The sequence below is a fragment of the Scyliorhinus torazame genome, chromosome 2, assembly GCF_047496885.1.
Source record: "Scyliorhinus torazame isolate Kashiwa2021f chromosome 2, sScyTor2.1, whole genome shotgun sequence".
Classification (NCBI taxonomy): Eukaryota; Metazoa; Chordata; class Chondrichthyes; order Carcharhiniformes; family Scyliorhinidae; genus Scyliorhinus; species Scyliorhinus torazame.
The window spans coordinates 402,337,168-402,358,159 of NC_092708.1; the positions used below are offsets into that span (position 1 = coordinate 402,337,168).

General features: G+C 50.4%; 1 protein-coding gene across 1 annotated transcript in view; it reads right to left on the minus strand.

The window, feature by feature from the left end:
- Positions 1-909: 909 nt before the first annotated feature.
- flvcr2a (FLVCR choline and putative heme transporter 2a) overlaps positions 910-20,992 on the minus strand; it is a 390,222-nt gene continuing 370,139 nt past the window's right edge. Inside the window, exons 11-12 of the mRNA XM_072494542.1 lie at positions 15,318-15,407; positions 910-3,163 (exon numbers count right to left, since the gene is read on the minus strand). Coding sequence (XP_072350643.1) covers positions 3,098-3,163; positions 15,318-15,407 — 156 coding nt within the window. The 3' untranslated portion in view covers positions 910-3,097. The remainder of the gene's footprint in view (positions 3,164-15,317; positions 15,408-20,992) is intronic.

Consider the following 20,992-nt stretch of genomic DNA (forward strand, 5'->3'; position numbering starts at 1 on the left):
GGAATGTACTGTCTGTGAGTGTGGTGGAGGCAGAGTCACACAGCGAGTGGTTAGGATCTGGAATGTACTGTCTGTGAGTGTGGTGGAGGCAGATTCACACAGCGAGTGGTTAGGATCCGGAATGTTCTGTCTGAGAGTTTGAGAGATTCACACAGCGAGTGGTTAGGATCCGGAATGTTCTGTCTGAGAGTTTGAGAGATTCACACAGCGAGTGGTTAGGATCCGGAATGTACTGTCTGTGAGTGTGGTGGAGTCAGATTCACACAGCGAGTGGTTAGGATCTGGAATGTACTGTCTGTGAGTGTGGTGGAGGCAGATTCAATCATCGCGTTTTGAAGGGAATTGAAGAACTAGATGGAAATTAACAATGGCGGGAGAAAATGGCTTTTGCAGAGGGCCAGTCTGAACACCATGGACTAAACAGCCTCCTCCTGTTGTAATTGTATAACATGGTGTAGATCCTGTCACACCTCATGTTCATCCAAACCCTCCGACTTCCAGCAAATTATTTTATCTCTCAAAATTGGTGCCACATGATTTAAGGATATTTTAAATGCTCCAGCAAAGTCGGCACAGAAATGCTGGGCTGACAAGATGTGTAGGTTAGGTGGATTGGCTATGCTAAATTGCCCGTTCGTGTCCAAAAGGTTAGGAGGGGTTACGAGGATAGGGTGGAGGCATGGCTTAAGTAGGGAGCTCTTTCCAAGAGTCGGTGCAGACTCGATGGGCCGAATGGCCTCCTTCTGCAGTGTAGGGATTCTGTGAAAAGCCTCCTTTTGGTTGTGTAAGCTTCTGTGGGTTTGTATTTAGGTTAACGAGTATTGTACTGAAGCCATTGCTGCCCATTCCAATGTTGCTGAAACTGCAGCTGTCTTCACGGTAATGAGACACTCAATTAAATCAACCACATTTTAGCCATTAGTCCCAAGATTTTATTTATAATTCTGAACCCTCTCATTCTTTCAATTTGAAATACCTTCAACTGATCCGGCAAATTGTGCTGCTATTTTCCAAATGTAGATGAATAAAATCTCACTGTTGCTCTTTTAGTGGAATGTGAATACAGGCAGGTCAAACCACTCCAGAACCTGCCAGAGTCGTCCAGCACCCTCGGGCATCAGTTACATGATCTACACAGACAAGCCTGTAACCAAATAGTAATCACAATTCACAGGGGATCCTCCAACAACCTTGGAGCGACACAGCTGACAAACAATATTCTTTCATTGGCTAACGCACACGTTATTTACAGAAGAGTGCAAGTTGGTTGTGGCAAGCGATGAATTATCTACTGCCTTTGCTGTCCTTTCAGAGAATGATGCCACACAAGGGTGACGATTCAGCCCTTAGCTAGAACATTAACATTGAGACGATACCAAGTAGCCTTTGTACAATGCTGAGGCTACGCTGAACTACTGCATTTTCCCCAAACAGCAATGGAAAAAACTTGTGACTCGCTCCTCATTGTGTACACCCAGACTACAGGCACCGGCTACACACCCAGGCTACAGGCACCGGCTACAGGCACCGGCTACACACCCAGGCTACAGGCACCGGCTACACACCCAGGCTACAGGCACCGGCTACAGGCACCGGCTACACACCCAGACTACTGGCCGGTGACCGGCTACACACCCAGACTACAGGCCGGTGACCGGCTACACACCCAGACTACAGGCCGGTGACCGGCTACACACCCAGACTACAGGCACCGGCTACACACCCAGACTACAGGCACCGGCTACACACCCAGGCTACAGGCACCGGATACACACCCAGGTTACAGGCCGGTGACTGGCTACACACCCAGACTACAGGCACCGGCTACACACCCAGGCTACAGGCACCGGCTACACACCCAGGCTACAGGCACCGCTACACACCCAGGCTACAGGCACCGGCTACACACCCAGACTACAGGCACCGCTACACACCCAGGCTACAGGCACCGGCTACACACCCAGACTACAGGCACCGGCTACACACCCAGACTACAGGCACCGCTACACCCAGACTACAGGCACCGGCTACACACCCAGGCTACAGGCACCGGCTACACACCCAGACTACAGGCACCGCTACACCCAGGCTACAGGCACCGGCTACACACCCAGGCTACAGGCACCGGATACACACCCAGGTTACAGGCCGGTGACTGGCTACACACCCAGACTACAGGCACCGGCTACACACCCAGGCTACAGGCACCGGCTACACACCCAGGCTACAGGCACCACTACACACCCAGGCTACAGGCACCGGCTACACACCCAGACTACAGGCACCGCTACACACCCAGGCTACAGGCACCGGCTACACACCCAGACTACAGGCACCGGCTACACACCCAGACTACAGGCACCGCTACACCCAGACTACAGGCACCGGCTACACACCCAGGCTACAGGCACCGGCTACACACCCAGACTACAGGCACCGCTACACCCAGGCTACAGGCACCGGCTATATACCCAGACTACAGGCACCGGCTACACACCCATAGCTTTTCACAGTAACTTCATTTGAAGCCTACTTGTGACAATAAGCGATTTTCATTTAATTTCATTTCATATTTGTACCAGCAGCTGTACACCAATGCCTGGCCTACAGTTTATAATTTCTGTGGAGTTCAGAATCGTGACAGTGTGGCAGATTTTGTTCTGGTATGTGTTGCTTTGAGCTATCATACAAGTTGCTGTAAATATTTCAGTGTTGTGCCGTGGGCAGTTCAAACTGCAAAGGGAACATTCCAAAACCACCTTGCCGAAGCTCTTCCCTCACTGTCTATGTACAGCAGCCCTGCTCTGTACGCCAGCACATATCCCTCAGAAGACAAGAGATTTTATTGAATGGCAGGAATTGGAAAAGAGCAGCACAATGAGTTATTCTGGACGTTTTATCTTGACGCTAAGAGTTTTAGCTAATGCAGATGAAGTGATCATGATACATATTCAAAATATTAGGCTTTGGCGAATCAATTTCAACGAAAATCTGCAGGTATAAAGCAGTCCTTGCCATTCTTGTCCATGGGCCTCCTGATGCTGGCTGTATGTCCAAGACTCTCTCGGTGAATTTAACTGCTTCGCTGGGATTGCGTTCATAGTGCTGCTTCATTTAAGATTATAGAGCTGCAGACTCCCTCCTCCGTCTTTCTGGTCGAGCGCTGTGACATGTGAATAAAGAAAGCCTGAATTAGGGACATAGTGACGGCAGCCAGCAGCTGCTCCTATTTATAGATCAGGTGGAGTGGAAACCGACACTGAACCACGTTATTAACAACTCGGCCTGCGTTTCCAGCTGGATAGGCACAGGCCTGATCCCAGATACACTCAACTACTCCACTTCCAAAAACCAAACCACAACTAATACGACCCTTTTAAATGCCTGCAAGGGAAAGGAAGCTGACAGTTTGAACGTTTGTTGTGGGATAGTCTGAACAACTGAAGAGTAAATAGGAAAGAAACCAAAGAACAGGATGAAGTCCTTCATCCCCTTGCACCCATTACAGAGCAAAGACTTCAACATTCCCATTGCACTTTGTGTCAAAAAGTAATTCATGATTTCACTCCTAATAATAATAATCTTTATTATTGTCACAAGTAGACTTACATTAACACTGCAATGAAGTTACTGTGAAAAGCCCCTAGTCGCCACAGTCCGGCGCCTGTTCGGGTACACTGAGGGAGAATTCAGAATGTCCAATTCACCCAACAGCATGTCTTTCGGAACTTGTGGGAGGAAACCGGAGCACCCGGAGGTAACCCACGCAGACACGGGGAGAACGTGCAGACTCCACACAGACAGTGACCCAAGCCAGGAATCGAACCTGGGACCCTGGAGCTGTGAAGCAACAGTGCTAACCACTGTGCTGCCCACATGAAGACTTACTTCTCAGTTCAAGATTATTCCTCTTGTTCTGGGTTTGAAGGACAGGACAGGTTGAGAAGGCTCTTTGCAAAGACGTGCAGGATCTTTGATTTTATAAACCGAGACGTGCTCACTGTCACCAGGACAGCAGTGAGAGGGGGGGGAATACGTGCTGTGCCAATTGACAGCTGCTACAGGAGCTTTTTAAGGGACATGTCCAGTTCAGAGTCAAATTTTTAACATTTTAAAAATAAATTTAGAGTACCCAATTATATTTTTTCCCAATTAAAAGGCAATTTAGCGTGGCCAATCCACCTAGCCTGCACATCTTTTGGGTTGTGGGGGCGAAACCCACATGGAGAATGTGCAAACTCCACACGGACAGTGACCTGGGACCGGGATTCGAACCCGGGTCCTCGGGCGCCATGAGGCAGCAGTGCTAACCACTGTGCCACGTGCCGCCCTTCGAATCAAATTATTAAACTTTGTTTTGGTGAACCTCAAGAAGTACACGGATATCGGCTTGAACCTGAAGCCAACGATAATTTCTCGCTTTTTCTGGAACTGGTGTAAATGCTGAGCCTTCATGGCCCCTTCCAGCCGTGTTAACGCTGCTGGTCATCTGAGGATTTGGCAATGCAGCAGCAACCCCCAATGTGGCTACATCCTGCGTTTGCTGCCGGCTCCGAGAGGCAATGACCAATAACTGGAGGCTGCGCTTACCTCCTGCCTAATTAGGACATTTGAATTTCAAAATTTTAATCCGGGTGTCAGCTTCCCAACCCCAATTGAAATTCTTGACCTACGAGTTCCACATTCGCTGGCAAGGCGCTGAACTGAGAAAACGACAGTCTTGCTGTTTCTGCTGGCACTGGTTAAATCTAAATAAATATAATGCACTTTCCAACATCCCTGAGCCGCTGCCTATTTTTTTGCCAGGTTGCAGACACAGAATGCCTGCTTAGGATCCACCAGCCAGCTGCTGTGTTGCTGGCTCTGGCTAAAGCACATGGAGATGGGCCTCTGGGTAAGCCAGCTCGACATTTTCATTTCAAACATTCCATATCACCCACACCTCACTGCAGTGAAGCTGCTGTGAATAGCCCCTAGTCGCCCCATTCCGGCACCTGTTTGGGTACACCGAGGGAGAATACAGAAAGTCCAAATTACCTAACAGCACGTCTTTTGGGACATAGAACATACAGTGCAGAAGGAGGCCATTCGGCCCATCGAGTCTGCACCGACCCATTTAAGCCCACACTTCCACCCTATCCCCGTAACCCAATAACCTTTTAGGTCACTAAGGGCAGTTTATCATGGCCAATCCATCTAACCTGCACATCTTTGGACTGTGGGAGGAAACCGGAGCACCCGGAGGAAACCCACGCAGACACGGGGAGTACGTGCAGACTCCGCACAGACAGTGACCCAAGCCGGAATCGAACCTGGGACCCTGGAGCTGTGAAGCAACAATGCTAACTACTGTGCTACCGTTTTGCCTGTATTACATAGTCTTGAGGTCAGATTTGGCCCGAGTAGACTGGGCAGGAAGGCTGAAAGGTCGGACAGCTGGTGAGCTCGGGCAGTTGTTTAAGGAGATACTCAATTCCTCACAACTGAAATATATCCCAGTGAGGAAGAAAGATGGGAAGAGGGGGAAAACATCCGTGGCTAAACAAGGAGGTCAAGGACATTATAGAGACCAAAACTAAGGTGTAACATATTGCAAAGGCCAGTGGCAGGCTGGAAGATTGGGAAACTTTCATAAACAAAGGGATATTAAAAAAGTGATAAAAAGAGCGAAGGTAAATTACAAAAGAAATCAAGACAAAATATCAAAAAGGACACAAAAGCTTCTATAAGTACGTAAAGGGAAAAGAGTCGCTAAAGTGAATGTTGGTCCCTTGGAAGATGAAACTAGTGAGTTAATAGTGGGGAACACAGAAATGACAGATGCCCAATCAATACTTTGCCTCAGTTTTCACGGTGGAGAACACTAGCACCATTCCTATAGGAATGGGCAATTCAGGGGGAATAGAAAGGGTGGAACTTCGAACAATCAGCATCAATAGGGCAACGATACTCAACAAACTCTTGGGATTGAGGGTAGACAAGTCCCCAGGGCCGGATGGACAACATCCTAGGGTGTTAAAGGAAGTGGCAGCGGAGATAGTGGATCCATTGGTTATGATATTCCAAAATTCTCGGGACATAGGAAAGAACAAAGAAAAGTACAGCACAGGAACAGGCCTTTCGGCCCTCCAAGCCTGTGCCGACCATGCTGTCCGTCTAAACTAAAATCTTCTGCACTTCCGGTGTCCGTATCGCTATCGCTCTATTCCCATCCTATTCATGTATTTTTCAAGATGCACCTTCAAGGTCACTATTGTCCCTGCTTCCACCACCTCCTCCGGCAGCGAGTTCCAGGCACCCACTATCCTGTGTAAAAAACTTGCCTCGTATATCTCCTCTAAACCTTGCCCCTCGCACCTTAAACCTATGCCCCCTAGTAATTGACCACTCTACCCTGGGGAAAAGCCTCTGACTATCCACTCTGTCTATGCCCCTCATAGTTTTGTAGACCTCTATCAGGTCACCCCTCAACCTCCGTCGTTCCAGTGAGAACAAACCAAGTTTATTCAACCTCTCCTCATAGCTAATGCCCTCCATATCAGGCAACATCCTGGTAAATCTCTTCTGCACCCTCTCTAAAGCCTCCACATCCTTCTGGTAGTGTGGCGACCAGAATTGAACACTATACTCCAAGTGTGGCCTAACTAAGGTTCTATACAGCTGCAACATGACTTGCCAATTTTTATACTCAATGCCCCGGCCAATGAAGGCAAGCATGCCATATGCCTTCTTGACTACCTTCTCCACCTGTGTTGCCCCTTTCAGTGACCTGTGGACCTGTACACCTCGATCTCTCTGACTGTCAATACTCTTGAGGGTTCTACCATTCACTGTATATTCCCTACTTGTATTAGACCTTCCAAAATGCATTACCTCACATTTGTCCGGATTAAACTCCATCTGCCATCTCTCCGCCCAAGTCTCCAAATCCTGCTGTATCCTCTGCCAGTCCTCATCGCTATCCGCAATTCCACCAACCTTTGTGTCGTCCGCAAACTTACGAATCAGACCAGTTACATTTTCCTCCAAATCATTTATATATACCACAAACAGCAAAGGTCCCAGCACTGATCCCTGCGGAACACCACTAGTCACAGCCCTCCAATCAGAAAAGCATCCTTCCACTGCTACTCTCTGCCTTCTATGACCGAGCCAGTTCTGTATCCATCTTGCCAGCTCATCTAGAAAGGTTCTAGTGGATTGGAAAATTGGAAGGAGGCAGAATGTAGGAAATTACAGACCAGTTAGTTTAACATCTATTGTTGGGAAATTGTTAGATTCAATTATCAAGGAAGTAATAACAGGATATTTGGAAAGTCAAAGTGCAATCCCTCAGAGTCAGCATGGTTTTACGAAGGGTAAATCATGTCTGACTAATTTGCTGGAGTTCTTCGAAGATGTAACAAGCGAAGTGGATAATGGGGACCCTGTAGATGTTGTATATCTGGGCTTCCGGCAGGCGTTTGATAAGGTGCCGCACAGAAGGTTAATTCACAAGGTGAGGTCACATGGGATTCGGGGTAATTTATTATCTTGGATAGAAGACTGGCTGATGGACAGGAGACAGAGAGTCGGGATAAATGGGTCTTTTTCTGGATGGTAAGATGTAACTAGTGAGGGGCCACAGGGTTCGGTCCTTGGGCCTCAGCTGTTTACAATCTATATTAACGACTTGGATACAGGGATAGAAGGTTCTATCGCCTCATTTACAGATGACACTAAAATAGAGGGGACAGTAAGTTGCAATGAGGAAATAAGAACCTTACCAATGGATATAGATAGGTTAGCAGAGTGGGCCAAAATGTGGCAGATGGAGTTTAATGTGGGTAAGTGTGAAGTCATGCATTTTAGTTGAAAAACAGAAAGGCAACTTATTATCTAAATGGGGAGAGACTTCGGGGAGCTCCGGTGCAGAGGGATCTGTGTGTCCGCGTGCATGAGTCACAGAAAACGAGCATGCAGGTACAGCAGATTATAGTGAATGGAACGTTGGCATTTATAGCTAAAGGAATTGAGTATAAAGGTAAGGAAGTGTTGTTGCAACTATACAAGGCATTGGTAAGACCGCACCTGGAGTACTGGGCACAGTTTCAGTCCCTTTATTAGAGGAAAGATGTAGTGACATTGGAGGCAGTTCAGAGGAGGTTCACTAGATTGATTCCAGAGATGAGGGGTTTGTCGTATGAGGAGAGATTGAACAGTTTAGGCCGATACTCTCTAGTTTAGAAGAATGAGGGGAGATCAAATCGAGGTATACAAGACGCTAAACGGTCTGGATAAAGTAGACATGGAGCAGATGCTTCCTCGTGTGGGACATTCTAGAACCAGAGATCATAGTCTCAGGATAAGAGGTAGCAAATTTAAAACAGATTTTAAAAAAAATATTTTTTAATTCTCCTTTTTCACATTTTCTCTCAAATTTACACCCAGCAGCAATAAACAGTAATCAGTAACGAATGTCAATCCCCATATCAATTAGAACAAGTTTTAAAACCGATCTGAGGAGAAACTACGGCCGGGATTCTCCGGTATCCGGCGGGCCGTACCGGTGCCAAAGAGTGGCGTGAACCACTCCAGCGTCTGGCCTCCCGGAAGGTGCCGAATCCTCCGTACCTTCGGGGGCTAGACCAGCGCTGGAGTGATTGGCACCGCGCCAACCAGCGGCGAAAGGCCTCTGCCGGCCGGGGCGAGTTGGCGCATGCGCAGGAGCACCAGCGTGTTCCCAGAACCGTTGCCCTGATCCCTGCGCATGCGCAGGGGGTTTCTTCTCCGCGCCTGCCATAGCGGAGCTTTACACAGGCCGGCGCGGAGGGAAAGAGTGCCCCCACGGCACAGGCCCGCCCGCAGATCGGTGGGCCCGGATTGCGGGCCAGGCCACCGTGGGGTCCTCCCCCGGGCCCAGATCCCCCTGTGCTCCCCCTCCCCTGAGGACTCCGTAGGCCGGCCGCAGAGCCAGATCCCGCCGATAAGAACCTTGTGTCATTTACGGCGGTGGGACTGGCCGAAAACGTGCGTCCGCTTGGCCCATTGCGGAGCGGAGAATCGCTGGGGGGGGGGGGGGGTTCCAATGGCCCCTGACCGGCGCGGTTCTGGAATAACCGGAACAGATATGGTCATCCCTGTTGTAGCAGTTCTAAAACGTGCCCACCAGTGTATAATTTGTTGAATCCCTTGCATCATTTTAAATACCTTAATTCCATTATCCTCAAAAGTCTAAATTCAAGGGAATATAAACCAAGTTAATGCAACCAATAATTATAGAAATTTACTGTATTTAAAAAAAAAAAAAGTGGCATCGCTGGCTGGGTCAGCATTTATTGCCGATCCCCGAGGACATTTCAGAGTCAATCACATTGCTGTGGGTCTGGAATCACATGTAGACCAGACCGGGTAAGGATGAGAAATGTCCTTCTCGAAAGATATTAGCGAACCAGATGGGATTTTGCGACAATCAGCAATGTTTTTATGGTCAACATTGGACGTTGAATTTTTTTAATTGATTCTTTGCCTTTACTCTGGCCAGTAATGATTTAATCTGGTTTAGTAATGATTTAATCTGGTTTAGTAATGATTTAATCTGGCCCATTGGATTTTTTTATTGAATTGAAATTTCACCATCCGCTGTGGTGGAATTTGAACCGGGTCCCCAGAGCGTTACCCCAGGCCTCTGGATTACTAGTCCAGTGACAATATCACTGCGCCACTGCCTCCATTCAGCCCATCGTGTCTGCTCAGTTTTACAGCCTAATTTCACTTTCCAGTTCTTGCCTGAATATTAAGGGCACTAAGGATACATCCACTTTCTTCTATGAGGATTAAAAGGATTTCTGCCCCTACAAGCCTTTCAACCATTAAGTTCCAGACTCCCACCAAACTTTGTATGAACAAAGCATTCCTTAACGCCCCTTTAATTCTTTGGGACACTCCATTGAGTCCATCTCCAACACCCATCCCCGAGATACCCCACTCAGTCCGTCCCCAACACCCATCCCCGAGATACCCCACTCAGTCCGCGTCCAACACCCATCCCCGAGATACCCCACTCAGTCCGTCCCCAACACCCATCCCCGAGATACCCCACTCAGTCCGTCTCCAACACCCATCCCCGAGATACCCCACTCAGTCCGTCCCCAACACCCATCCCCGAGATACCCCACTCAGTCCGTCCACAACACCGAACCCCGAGATACCCCACTCAGTCCGTCCCCAACACCCATCCCCGAGATAGCCCACTCAGTCCGTCCCCAACACCCATCCCCGAGATACCCCACTCAGTCCGTCCCCAACACCCATCCCCCGAGATACCCCACTCAGTCCGTCCCCAACACCGAACCCCGAGGTACCCCACTCAGTCCGTCCCCAACACCCATCCCCGAGATACCCCACTCAGTCCGTCCCCAACACCCATCCCTGAGATACCCCACTCAGTCCGTCCCCAACACCGATCCCCGAGGTACCCCACTCAGTCCGTCCCCAACACCCATCCCCCGAGATACCCCACCCAGTCCGTCCCCAACACCGAACCCCGAGGTACCCCACTCAGTCCGTCCCCAACACCCATCCCCGAGATACCCCACTCAGTCCGTCCCCAACACCCATCCCCGAGATACCCCACTCAGTCCGTCCCCAACACCGATCCCCGAGGTACCCCACTCAGTCCGTCCCCCCCGAGATACCCCACTCAGTCCGTCCCCAACACCCATCCCCGAGATACCCCACTCAGTCCGTCCCCAACACCGATCCCCGAGGTACCCCACTTAGTCCGTCCCCAACACCCATTCCCGAGATACCCCACTCAGTCCGTCCCCAACACCCATCCCCGAGATACCCCTCTCAGTCCGTCCACAACACCCATCCCCGAGATACCCCACTCAGTCCGTCCCCAACACCCATCCCTGAGATACCCCACTCAGTCCGTCCCCAACACCGATCCCCGAGGTACCCCACTCAGTCCGTCCCCAACACCCATCCCCCGAGATACCCCACCCAGTCCGTCCCCAACACCGAACCCCGAGGTACCCCACTCAGTCCGTCCCCAACACCCATCCCCGAGATACCCCACTCAGTCCGTCCCCAACACCCATCCCCGAGATACCCCACTCAGTCCGTCCCCAACACCGATCCCCGAGGTACCCCACTCAGTCCGTCCCCCCCGAGATACCCCACTCAGTCCGTCCCCAACACCCATCCCCGAGATACCCCACTCAGTCCGTCCCCAACACCGATCCCCGAGGTACCCCACTTAGTCCGTCCCCAACACCCATTCCCGAGATACCCCACTCAGTCCGTCCCCAACACCCATCCCCGAGATACCCCTCTCAGTCCGTCCACAACACCCATCCCCGAGATACCCCACTCAGTCCGTCCCCAACACCCATCCTCGAGATACCCCACTCAGTCCGTCCCCAACACCCATCCTCGAGATACCCCACTCAGTCTAATAGAAGATCTAATAGAAACTTACAAGATAATGAATGGCTTAGATAGGGTGGATGTAGGGAAGTTGTTTCCATTAACAGGGGAGACTAGGACCCGGGGGCACAGCCTCAGAATAAAAGGGAGTCACTTTAGAACAGAGATGAGGAGAAATTTCTTCAGCCAGAGAGTGGTGGGTCTGTGGAATTCATTGCCACAGAGGGCGGTGGAGGCCGGGATGTTGAGCGTCTTTAAGACAGAAGTTCTTGATTTCTCGAGGAATTAAGGGCTATGGAGAGAGAGCGGGTAGAGAGGATAGCAAATGTGGTCCCTTTGTTCAAAAAGGGGAGCAGAGACAACCCCGGCAACTATTGACCGGTGAGCCTCACGTCTGTAGTGGGTAAAGTCTTGGAGGGGATTATAAGAGACAAGATTTATAATCATCTAGATAGGAATAATATGATCAGGGATAGTCAACATGGCTTTGTGAAGTGTAGGTCATGCCTCACAAACCTTATCGAGTTCTTTGAGAAGGTGACTGAACAGGTAGACGAGGGTAGAGCAGTTGATGTGGTGTATATGGATTTCAGCAAAGCGTTTGATAAGGTTCCCCACGGTAGGCTATTGCAGAAAATACGGAGGCTGGGGATTGAGGGTGATTTAGAGATGTGGATCAGAAATTGGCTAGCTGAAAGAAGACAGAGGGTGGTGGTTGATGGGAAATGTTCAGAATGGAGTTCTGTCACAAGTGGAGTACCACAAGGATCTGTTCTGGGGCCGTTGCTGTTTGTCATTTTTATCAATGACCTAGAGGAAGGCGCAGAAGGGTGGGTGAGTAAATTTGCAGACGATACTAAAGTCGGTGGGGTTGTCGATAGTGTGGAAGGAAGTAGCAGGTTACAGAGGGATATAGATAAGCTGCAGTGCTGGGCTGAGAGGTGGCAAATGGAGTTTAATGTAGAGAAGTGTGAGGTGATTCACTTTGGAAGGAATAACAGGAATGTGGAATATTTGGCTAATGGAAAAGTTCTTGAAAGTGTGGATGAGCAGAGGGATCTAGGTGTCCATGTACATAGATCCCTGAAAGTTGCCACCCAGGTTGATAGGGTGGTGAAGAAGGCCTATGGAGTGTTGGCCTTTATTGGTAGAGGGATTGAGTTCCGGAGTCAGGAGGTCATGTTGCAGCTGTACAGAACTCTGGTACGGCCGCATTTGGAGTATTGCGTACAGTTCTGGTCACCGCATTATAGGAAGGACGTGGAGGCTTTGGAGCGGGTGCAGAGGAGATTTACCAGGATGTTGCCTGGTATGGAGGGAAAATCTTATGAGGAAAGGCTGTTGGACTTGAGGTTGTTTTCGTTAGAGAGAAGAAGGTTAAGAGGAGACTTAATAGAGGCATGCAAAATGATCAGAGGGTTAGATAGGGTGGACAGTGAGAGCCTTCTCCCGCGGATGGAAATGGCTAGCACGAGGGGACATAGCCTTAAACTGAGGGGTAATAGATATAGGACAGAGGTCAGAGGTAGGTTCTTTACGCAAAGAGTAGTGAGGCCGTGGAATGCCCTACCTGCTACAGTAGTGAACTCGCCAACATTGAGGGCATTTAAAAGTTTATTGGATAAACATATGGATGATAATGGCATAGTGTAGGTTAGATGGCTTTTGTTTCGGTGCAACATCGTGGGCCAAAGGGCCTGTACTGCGCTGTATTGTTCTATGATCGATGTTCTAAATGGAGTTGAAATCAGCCATGATGGAATGGTGGAGTGGACTCGATGGGCCAAATGGCCTTACTTCCACTCCTATGTCTTATGGTCTTATAGTCCGTCCATCCCCAACACCCATCCCCGAGATACCCCACTCAGTCTGTCCGTCCCCAACACCCATCCCCGAGATACCCCACTCAGTCCATCCCCAACACCCAACCCCGAGATACCCCACTCAGTCCGTCCCCAACACCCATCCCCGAGATACCCCACTCAGTCCATCCCCAACACCCATCCCCGAGATAGCCCACTCAGTCCGTCCCCAACACCCATCCCCGAGATACCCCACTCAGTCCGTCCCCAACACCCAACCCCGAGATACCCCACTCAGTCCGTCCCCAACACCCATCCCCGAGATACCCCACTCAGTCCGTCCCCAACACCCATCCCCGAGATAGCCCACTCAGTCCGTCCCCAACACCCATCCCCGAGATACCCCACTCAGTCCGTCCGCAACACCCATCCCCGAGATACCCCACTCAGTCCGTCCCCAATACTGATCCCCGAGATACCCCACTCAGTCCGTCCCCAACACCCATTCCCGAGATACCCCACTCAGTCCGTCCCCAACACCCATCCCCGAGATACCCCACTCAGTCCGTCCCCAACACCCATCCCCGAGATACCCCACTCAGTCCGTCCCCAACACCCATCCCCGAGATACCCACTCAGTCCGTCCCCAATACTGATCCCCGAGATACCCCACTCAGTCCGTCCCCAACACCCATTCCCGAGATACCCCACTCAGTCTGTCCCCAACACCCATCCCCGAGATACCCCACTCAGTCCGTCCCCAACACCCAACCCCGAGATACCCACTCAGTCCGTCCCCAACACCCATCCCCGAGATACCCCACTCAGTCCGTCCCCAACACCCATCCCCGAGATACCCCACTCAGTCCGTCCCCAACACCCAACCCCGAGATACCCACTCAGTCCGTCCCCAACACCCATCCCCGAGATACCCCACTCAGTCCGTCCCCAACACCCATCCCCGAGATAGCCCACTCAGTCCGTCCCCAATACTGATCCCCGAGAGACCCCACTCAGTCCGTCCCCAACACCCATCCCCGAGATACCCCACTCAGTCCGTCCCCAACACCCATCCCCGAGATACCCCACTCAGTCCATTACAATCCATTTGCATGTATTTCCACGCTCCCGCTGTCATTCACGCTGCCAGCGAGGGATCGGAGAATGGCGTTCAGGTCGGCACCTGGTGTGATCCCGATTTCGCCCTGATGCCCGATTCTGCGTCCCATCGGGGAAGGCATTCTGGGCTTCCCGGAGACGGAGCGTCCTGCCCAAGATCCTTGTGTACAAAGGGTCTTTTCAGAAGTGGAACCAGCCTTGAATGTAATGCATGATTTTGAATTTGATGTACACTGGCTTATCAAGTTACAAAGGACTTTATTTCTATGCTAGGTTTCAATTGAAAGGAGTGTGCGTACAGTAACACAATGATACCTGTTGCTGAACTTTTATAATGACACCAATCTGCTTTGAAAGGGACATTTTATGTAAAAATCGCTATAAAAACCATCACATTTGGCATCTTTGGTGAGCCGGTATGTGAATAATGATGGGAAACAATGCTCCTTTCACTGCTCACTGCTCTAATTCATACTGAATGGCAGGCTGTGGCAGTAACAAGGACATAAGAACAAATAAACACAGAAACTAATTACTATTGATTACTATAAAATAAATCCTATCGATTTCCTCTCAGGCAGAGATACTTATGCAGGCAGAGTGGGTTAAGTCAGCAAAGATACTTTCCATACAATGTGTGAATCAAACTGAGATAAGCCAACACACACACACAGACAATATAGCCAATCTCTCACTCTGCTGTAGAGACTGAGATCTACACCAACTAAATATACTGGCAAACATGAGGTTTTAAAAATTGATTCCCAGGATGTGGCATCGCTGCCTGGCCGGCATTTATTGCTCATCCTGAATTGCCCTCCAGGAGATGATGGTGAGCTGCCTTCTTGAACAGCTCCAGAGGGAGTTTGTGTACTCCTGACACTGCCTCAGTATTGCTTCATGCTGTTGGTTACTGTGGCCAGTTAGAACAGATGACTCAAAGCTGAAGTCAACCATCATGCGAAAGCTGATTCTAATTCCTACCTCTGACGACAAGAAGCGACGAGGCAAGATGAATGAGGATATTGTGGCAGCTGTAGACCCATAGTCGAGAAGGTGATTAGCTCCTACGCTCTGTAATACACACGCTACACATCATTAGACATTAATGATCGAACATAATTGACAGTCAGTACTGCTGCTCTACTCGAGCTGCCTACACAAGTCATGCACCCGACCACATCACCCAACACAAACAACCACCACCAAATATCTGAGCACGACATTGCTGAATGGTGCCAGAGTCACCGCGCAATTCATTGTGAACTGTGAAACTCGGGTTACTGAGAGCCCGACAGTGCGAGCGACAGACCGGTCAGATTCTCATGACTAAAACCCACAGCTGATCCAAACTACACAGACATTAATTCACTGATTCAGGAGAAACAGAAAAAACATTTATCTGATAAACACATTTAAAAAAACTGTTAAAAGCTCTTCACAAAACTGCACAGTTTAACTGGGCCCAACATTCTCCGCTGCAACCTGATTAGGGCATCAGCTGTTGGTTTCGTTGGGTTATTTTGGGAACATTGTGGGCTCGATTCTCCATAGCCTGACACCGAAATCGTGTTCGGCAATGGGGCAGAGAATGGATTTTCGCACCAAAATCGGGGCCGGGGCCGGCTTGACGGCGATCCGCCATGTCCCGGCCCCTCCGAGCTGGGGTCGTCGTGCGGCGCGCGCCGTTTCAATGGTGTTGGCGCATAACCGGCCGGCCCACCTGCGATGCTCTGCCCCCGATGGCCCGAGTACCTGACGGTGCGGACCACGTGTGGTCCCAACCATGCGGGAACCCGGCGTGCCGGCTGCGGACTGAGTCCAGCGCCACCACACTCGGCCGGGATCCATGCTGCTGGATGGGGGGACTGGAGGGGGTGGCCAGGGGGTCACGGTTTGCGGGTTAGGTTACGCGCATGGCCGGCGCCATGTTGTACGGTGTGACTGCTGCAGATGGTCGGCGAGCGCATGCACGACCCGGGACATGGCCATTCTCCGGCCGTTTCCTGCGCAATCCGAGCGCAATCACTCAATGCCGGTGCTCGACCCTCACCGGTACCGGAATCGGTGAGGGGGTCGCACCGATTTGCCGGTCGTGAAACACCATGGGTCCCACACCAGTGTCAGCAGTGGATGGAATTAAATTAATAACCTGGTGGCTGGGTCCACTTAACTTCCAGACTCGGCACCCTGAGTTATACAACTGAGGCCTATTGGAGGAATTGGTTGAAAGGTGTCTGGTAGATTTGCCCTCTGAAAACATCCATTCAGATCCAACACTGACTGAGTTTGAACTTTAATATTTGCTGACATTTTACTCAAAAGAGCCGTTTCAGTCACAACTTCATGCAGACAGATGCTGAAAGTAGTGGGGTGGGATTCTCCGACCCTCTGAGCCGAAATCCTGCTCGGCGCGAGGGCAGGGAATTACCCAAAATAGGCTCCCATGCCGGCACGATCGAAGTGGCGCGGGTCGGGGGCCATTGGAAAAGGCCACTCCTCCCCCGATTCTCCGCGCTCGAAGGGCCGAGTGCCCGCCGAGTCCCGCCGGCATGGTTCTAATGTGGTTCCACCCAGCGGGAATTCGGAGTCGCGGCTGATGTGGGCGTTATGGTGGGGGGGGTTTTGGGATCGGACACCGGGGGGCTGGGAGGGGGGGGCTCGACGACCAGCAGGCCTGCGATCGGTGGCCACCGATCGGTGGGCCATCGCGATCCGGGAGCGAGCTATCTTCCTCCGCGCGGGCCCGCTGTGTGGCTCCGCCATGTCGGCGGCGCTCACGCCGAGGTGGGGCGCTATGCGCAGCCACGCAGTCTGTACAGCTGTCAGCCAGAGCTGCGGGACGCACGCCGGGGTCCTACTGGTCCCCTGGAAAACGAGGGAATCATCCCGGACTTTCGAGGAAAAAGTTTGGAGTGATTCTCGCCGGTTTTCCGGTGGGAGTGGGAAGGGGAGTGAATAACAGGAAATCTCTTTCTTTTTTTTTTATCTAGGGGGGATGGCAGGTAAGGGAGTGCAATGTTCCTCCTGCAGAATGTTTGAGATGAGGGACGCCGTCAGTGTCTCTGCTGATTTCATCTGTGGGAAGTGCACCCATCTCCAGCTCCTCAGAAACCGCGTTAGGGAACTGGAGCTGGAGTTGGATGAACTTCGGATCATTCAGGAGGCAGAGGTGGTTATAGATGTAGTTACTCTGAAGAGTAGGCGGGAACTGAAGAACATAGATTGGGGGCGGATGTTTGAGGGCAAATCAACATCTGACATGTGGGAGGCTTTCAAGTGTCAGTTGAAAGGAATACAGGACCGGCATGTTCCTGTGAGGAAGAAAGATAAATACGGCAATTTTCGAGAACCTTGGATGACGAGTGATATTGTAGGCCTCGCCAAAAAGAAAAAGGAGGCATTTGTCAGGGCTAAAAGGCTGGGAACAGACGAAGCCTGTGTGGCATATAAGGAAAGTAGGAAGGAACTTAAGCAAGGAGTCAGGAGGGCTAGAAGGGGTCACGAAAAGTCATTAGCAAATAGGGTTAAGGAAAATCCCAAGGCTTTTTACACGTACATAAAAAGCAAGAGGGTAGCCAGGGAAAGGGTTGGCCCACTGAAGGATAGGCAAGGGAATCTATGTGTGGAGCCAGAGGAAATGGGCGAGGTACTAGAACATAGAACATAGAACATAGAACAATACAGCGCAGTACAGGCCCTTCGGCCCACGATGTTGCACCGAAACAAAAGCCATCTAACCTACACTATACCATTATCATCCATATGAATACTTTGCATCAGTATTCACCAAAGAGAAGGAATTGGTAGATGTTGAGTCTGGAGAAGGGGGTGTAGATAGCCTGGGTCACATTGTGATCCAAAAAGACGAGGTGTTGGGTGTCTTAAAAAATATTAAGGTAGATAAGTCCCCAGGGCCTGATGGGATCTACCCCAGAATACTGAAGGAGGCTGGAGAGGAAATTGCTGAGGCCTTGACAGAAATCTTTGGATCCTCGCTGTCTTCAGGGGATGTCCCGGAGGACTGGAGAATAGCCAATGTTGTTCCTCTGTTTAAGAAGGGTAGCAAGGATAATCCCGGGAACTACAGGCCGGTGAGCCTTACGTCAGTGGTAGGGAAATTACTGGAGAGAATTCTTAGAGACAGGATCTACTCCCATTTGGAAGCAAATGGACGTATTAGTGAGAGGCAGCACGGTTTTGTGAAGGGGAGGTCGTGTCTCACTAACTTGATAGAGTTTTTCGAGGAGGTCACTAAGATGATTGATGCAGGTAGGGCAGTAGATGTTGTCTATATGGACTTCAGTAAGGCCTTTGACAAGGTCCCTCATGGTAGACTAGTACAAAAGGTGAAGTCACACGGGATCAGGGGTGAACTGGCAAGGTGGATACAGAACTGGCTAGGCCATAGAAGGCAGAGGGTAGCAATGGAGGGATGCTTTTCTAATTGGAGGGCTGTGACCAGTGGTGTTCCACAGGGATCAGTGCTGGGACCTTTGCTCTTTGTAGTATATATAAATGATTTGGAGGAAAATGTAACTGGTCTGATTAGTAAGTTTGCAGACGACACAAAGGTTGGTGGAATTGCGGATAGCGATGAGGACTGTCTGAGGATACAGCAGGATTTAGATTGTCTGGAGACTTGGGCGGAGAGATGGCAGATGGAGTTTAATCCGGACAAATGTGAGGTAATGCATTTTGGAAGGTCTAATGCAGGTAGGGAATATACAGTGAATGGTAGAACCCTCAAGAGTATTGAAAGTCAAAGAGATCTAGGAGTACAGGTCCACAGGTCATTGAAAGGGGCAACACAGGTGGAGAAGGTAGTCAAGAAGGCATACGGCATGCTTGCCTTCATTGGCCGGGGCATTGAGTATAAGAATTGGCAAGTCATGTTGCAGCTGTATAGAACCTTAGTTAGGCCACACTTGGAGTATAGTGTTCAATTCTGGTCGCCACACTACCAGAAGGATGTGGAGGCTTTAGAGAGGGTGCAGAAGAGATTTACCAGAATGTTGCCTGGTATGGAGGGCATAAGCTATGAGGAGTGGTTGAATAAACTTGGTTTGTTCTCACTGGAACAAAGGAGGTTGAGGGGCGACCTGATAGAGGTATACAAAATTATGAGGGGCATAGACAGAGTGGATAGTCAGAGGCTTTTCCCCAGGGTAGAGGGGTCAATTACTAGGGGGCATAGGTTTAAGGTGAGAGGGGCAAGGTTTAGAGTAGATGTACGAGGCAAGTTTTTTACGCAGAGGGTAGTGGGTACCTGGAACTCGCTGCCGGAGGAGGTAGTGGAAGCAGGGACGATAGGGACATTTAAGGGGCATCTTGACAAATATAAGAATAGGATGGGAATAGAAGGATACGGACCCAGGAAGTGTAGAAGATTGTAGTTTAGTCGGGCAGTATGGTCGGCACGGGCTTGGAGGGCCGAAGGGCCTGTTCCTGTGCTGTACATTTCTTTGTTCTTTGTAAAGATAGATGGGTGACGGTGAGAGGGGCTGGGAGGAAGCAGTCAGTACAGGGATCCCCTGAGGCCGTTCCCCTTAGTAACAAGTATATCGCTATGGATACTGTTGGGGGGGGGGATTTACCAGGGTTAAGCCATGGGGTACAGGTCTCTGGCACAGAGTCTGTCCCTGTTGCTCAGAAGGGAAGGGGGGAGAGGAGTAGAGCATTAGACATTGGAGACTCCATAGTTAGGGGGATAGATAGGAGATTCTGTGGGAACGAGAGAGACTCGCGGTTGGTGTGTTGCCTCCCAGGTGCCAGGGTGCGTGATGTCTCGGATCGTGTTTTCGGGATCCTTAAGGGGGAGGGGGAGCAGCCCCAAGTCGTGGTCCACATAGGTACCTACGACATAGGTAGGAAAAGGGATGGGGATGTAAGGCAGGAATTCAGGGAGCTAGGGTGGAAACTTAGATCTAGGACAAACAGAGTTATTATCTCTGGGTTGTTACCCGTGCCACGTGATAGCGAGATGAGGAATAGGGAAAGAGAGGAGTTGAACGCGTGGCTACAGGGATGGTGCAGGAGGGAGAGTTTCAGATTTCTGGATAATTGGGGCTCATTCTGGGGTCAGTGGGACCTCTACAAACGGGATGGTCTACACCTGGACCAGAGGGGTACCAATATCCTGGGGGGGAAATTTGCTAATGCTCTTCGGGAGGGTTTAAACTAGTTCAGCAGGGGCTTGGGAACCTGAATTGTAGCTCCAGTATACAGGAGGTTGAGAGTAGTGAGGCCATGAGTAAGGTTTCAAAGTTGCAGGAGTGTACCGGCAGGCAGGAAGGTGGTTTAAAGTGTGTCTTCTTCAATGCCAGGAGCATCCGGAATAAGGTGGGTGAACTTGCGGCATGGGTTGGTACCTGGGACTTCGATGTTGTGGCCATTTCGGAGACATGGATAGAGCAGGGACAGGAATGGTTGTTGCAGGTGCCGGGGTTTAGATATTTCAGTAAGCTCAGGTGGTAAAAGAGGGGGAGGGGTGGCATTGTTAGTCAAGGACAGTATTACGGTGGCAGAAAGGACGTTTGATGAGGACTCGTCTACTGAGGTAGTATGGGCTGAGGTTAGAAACAGGAAAGGAGAGGTCACCCTGTTAGGGGTTTTCTATAGGCCTCCGAAAAGTTCCAGAGATGTAGAGGAAAGGATTG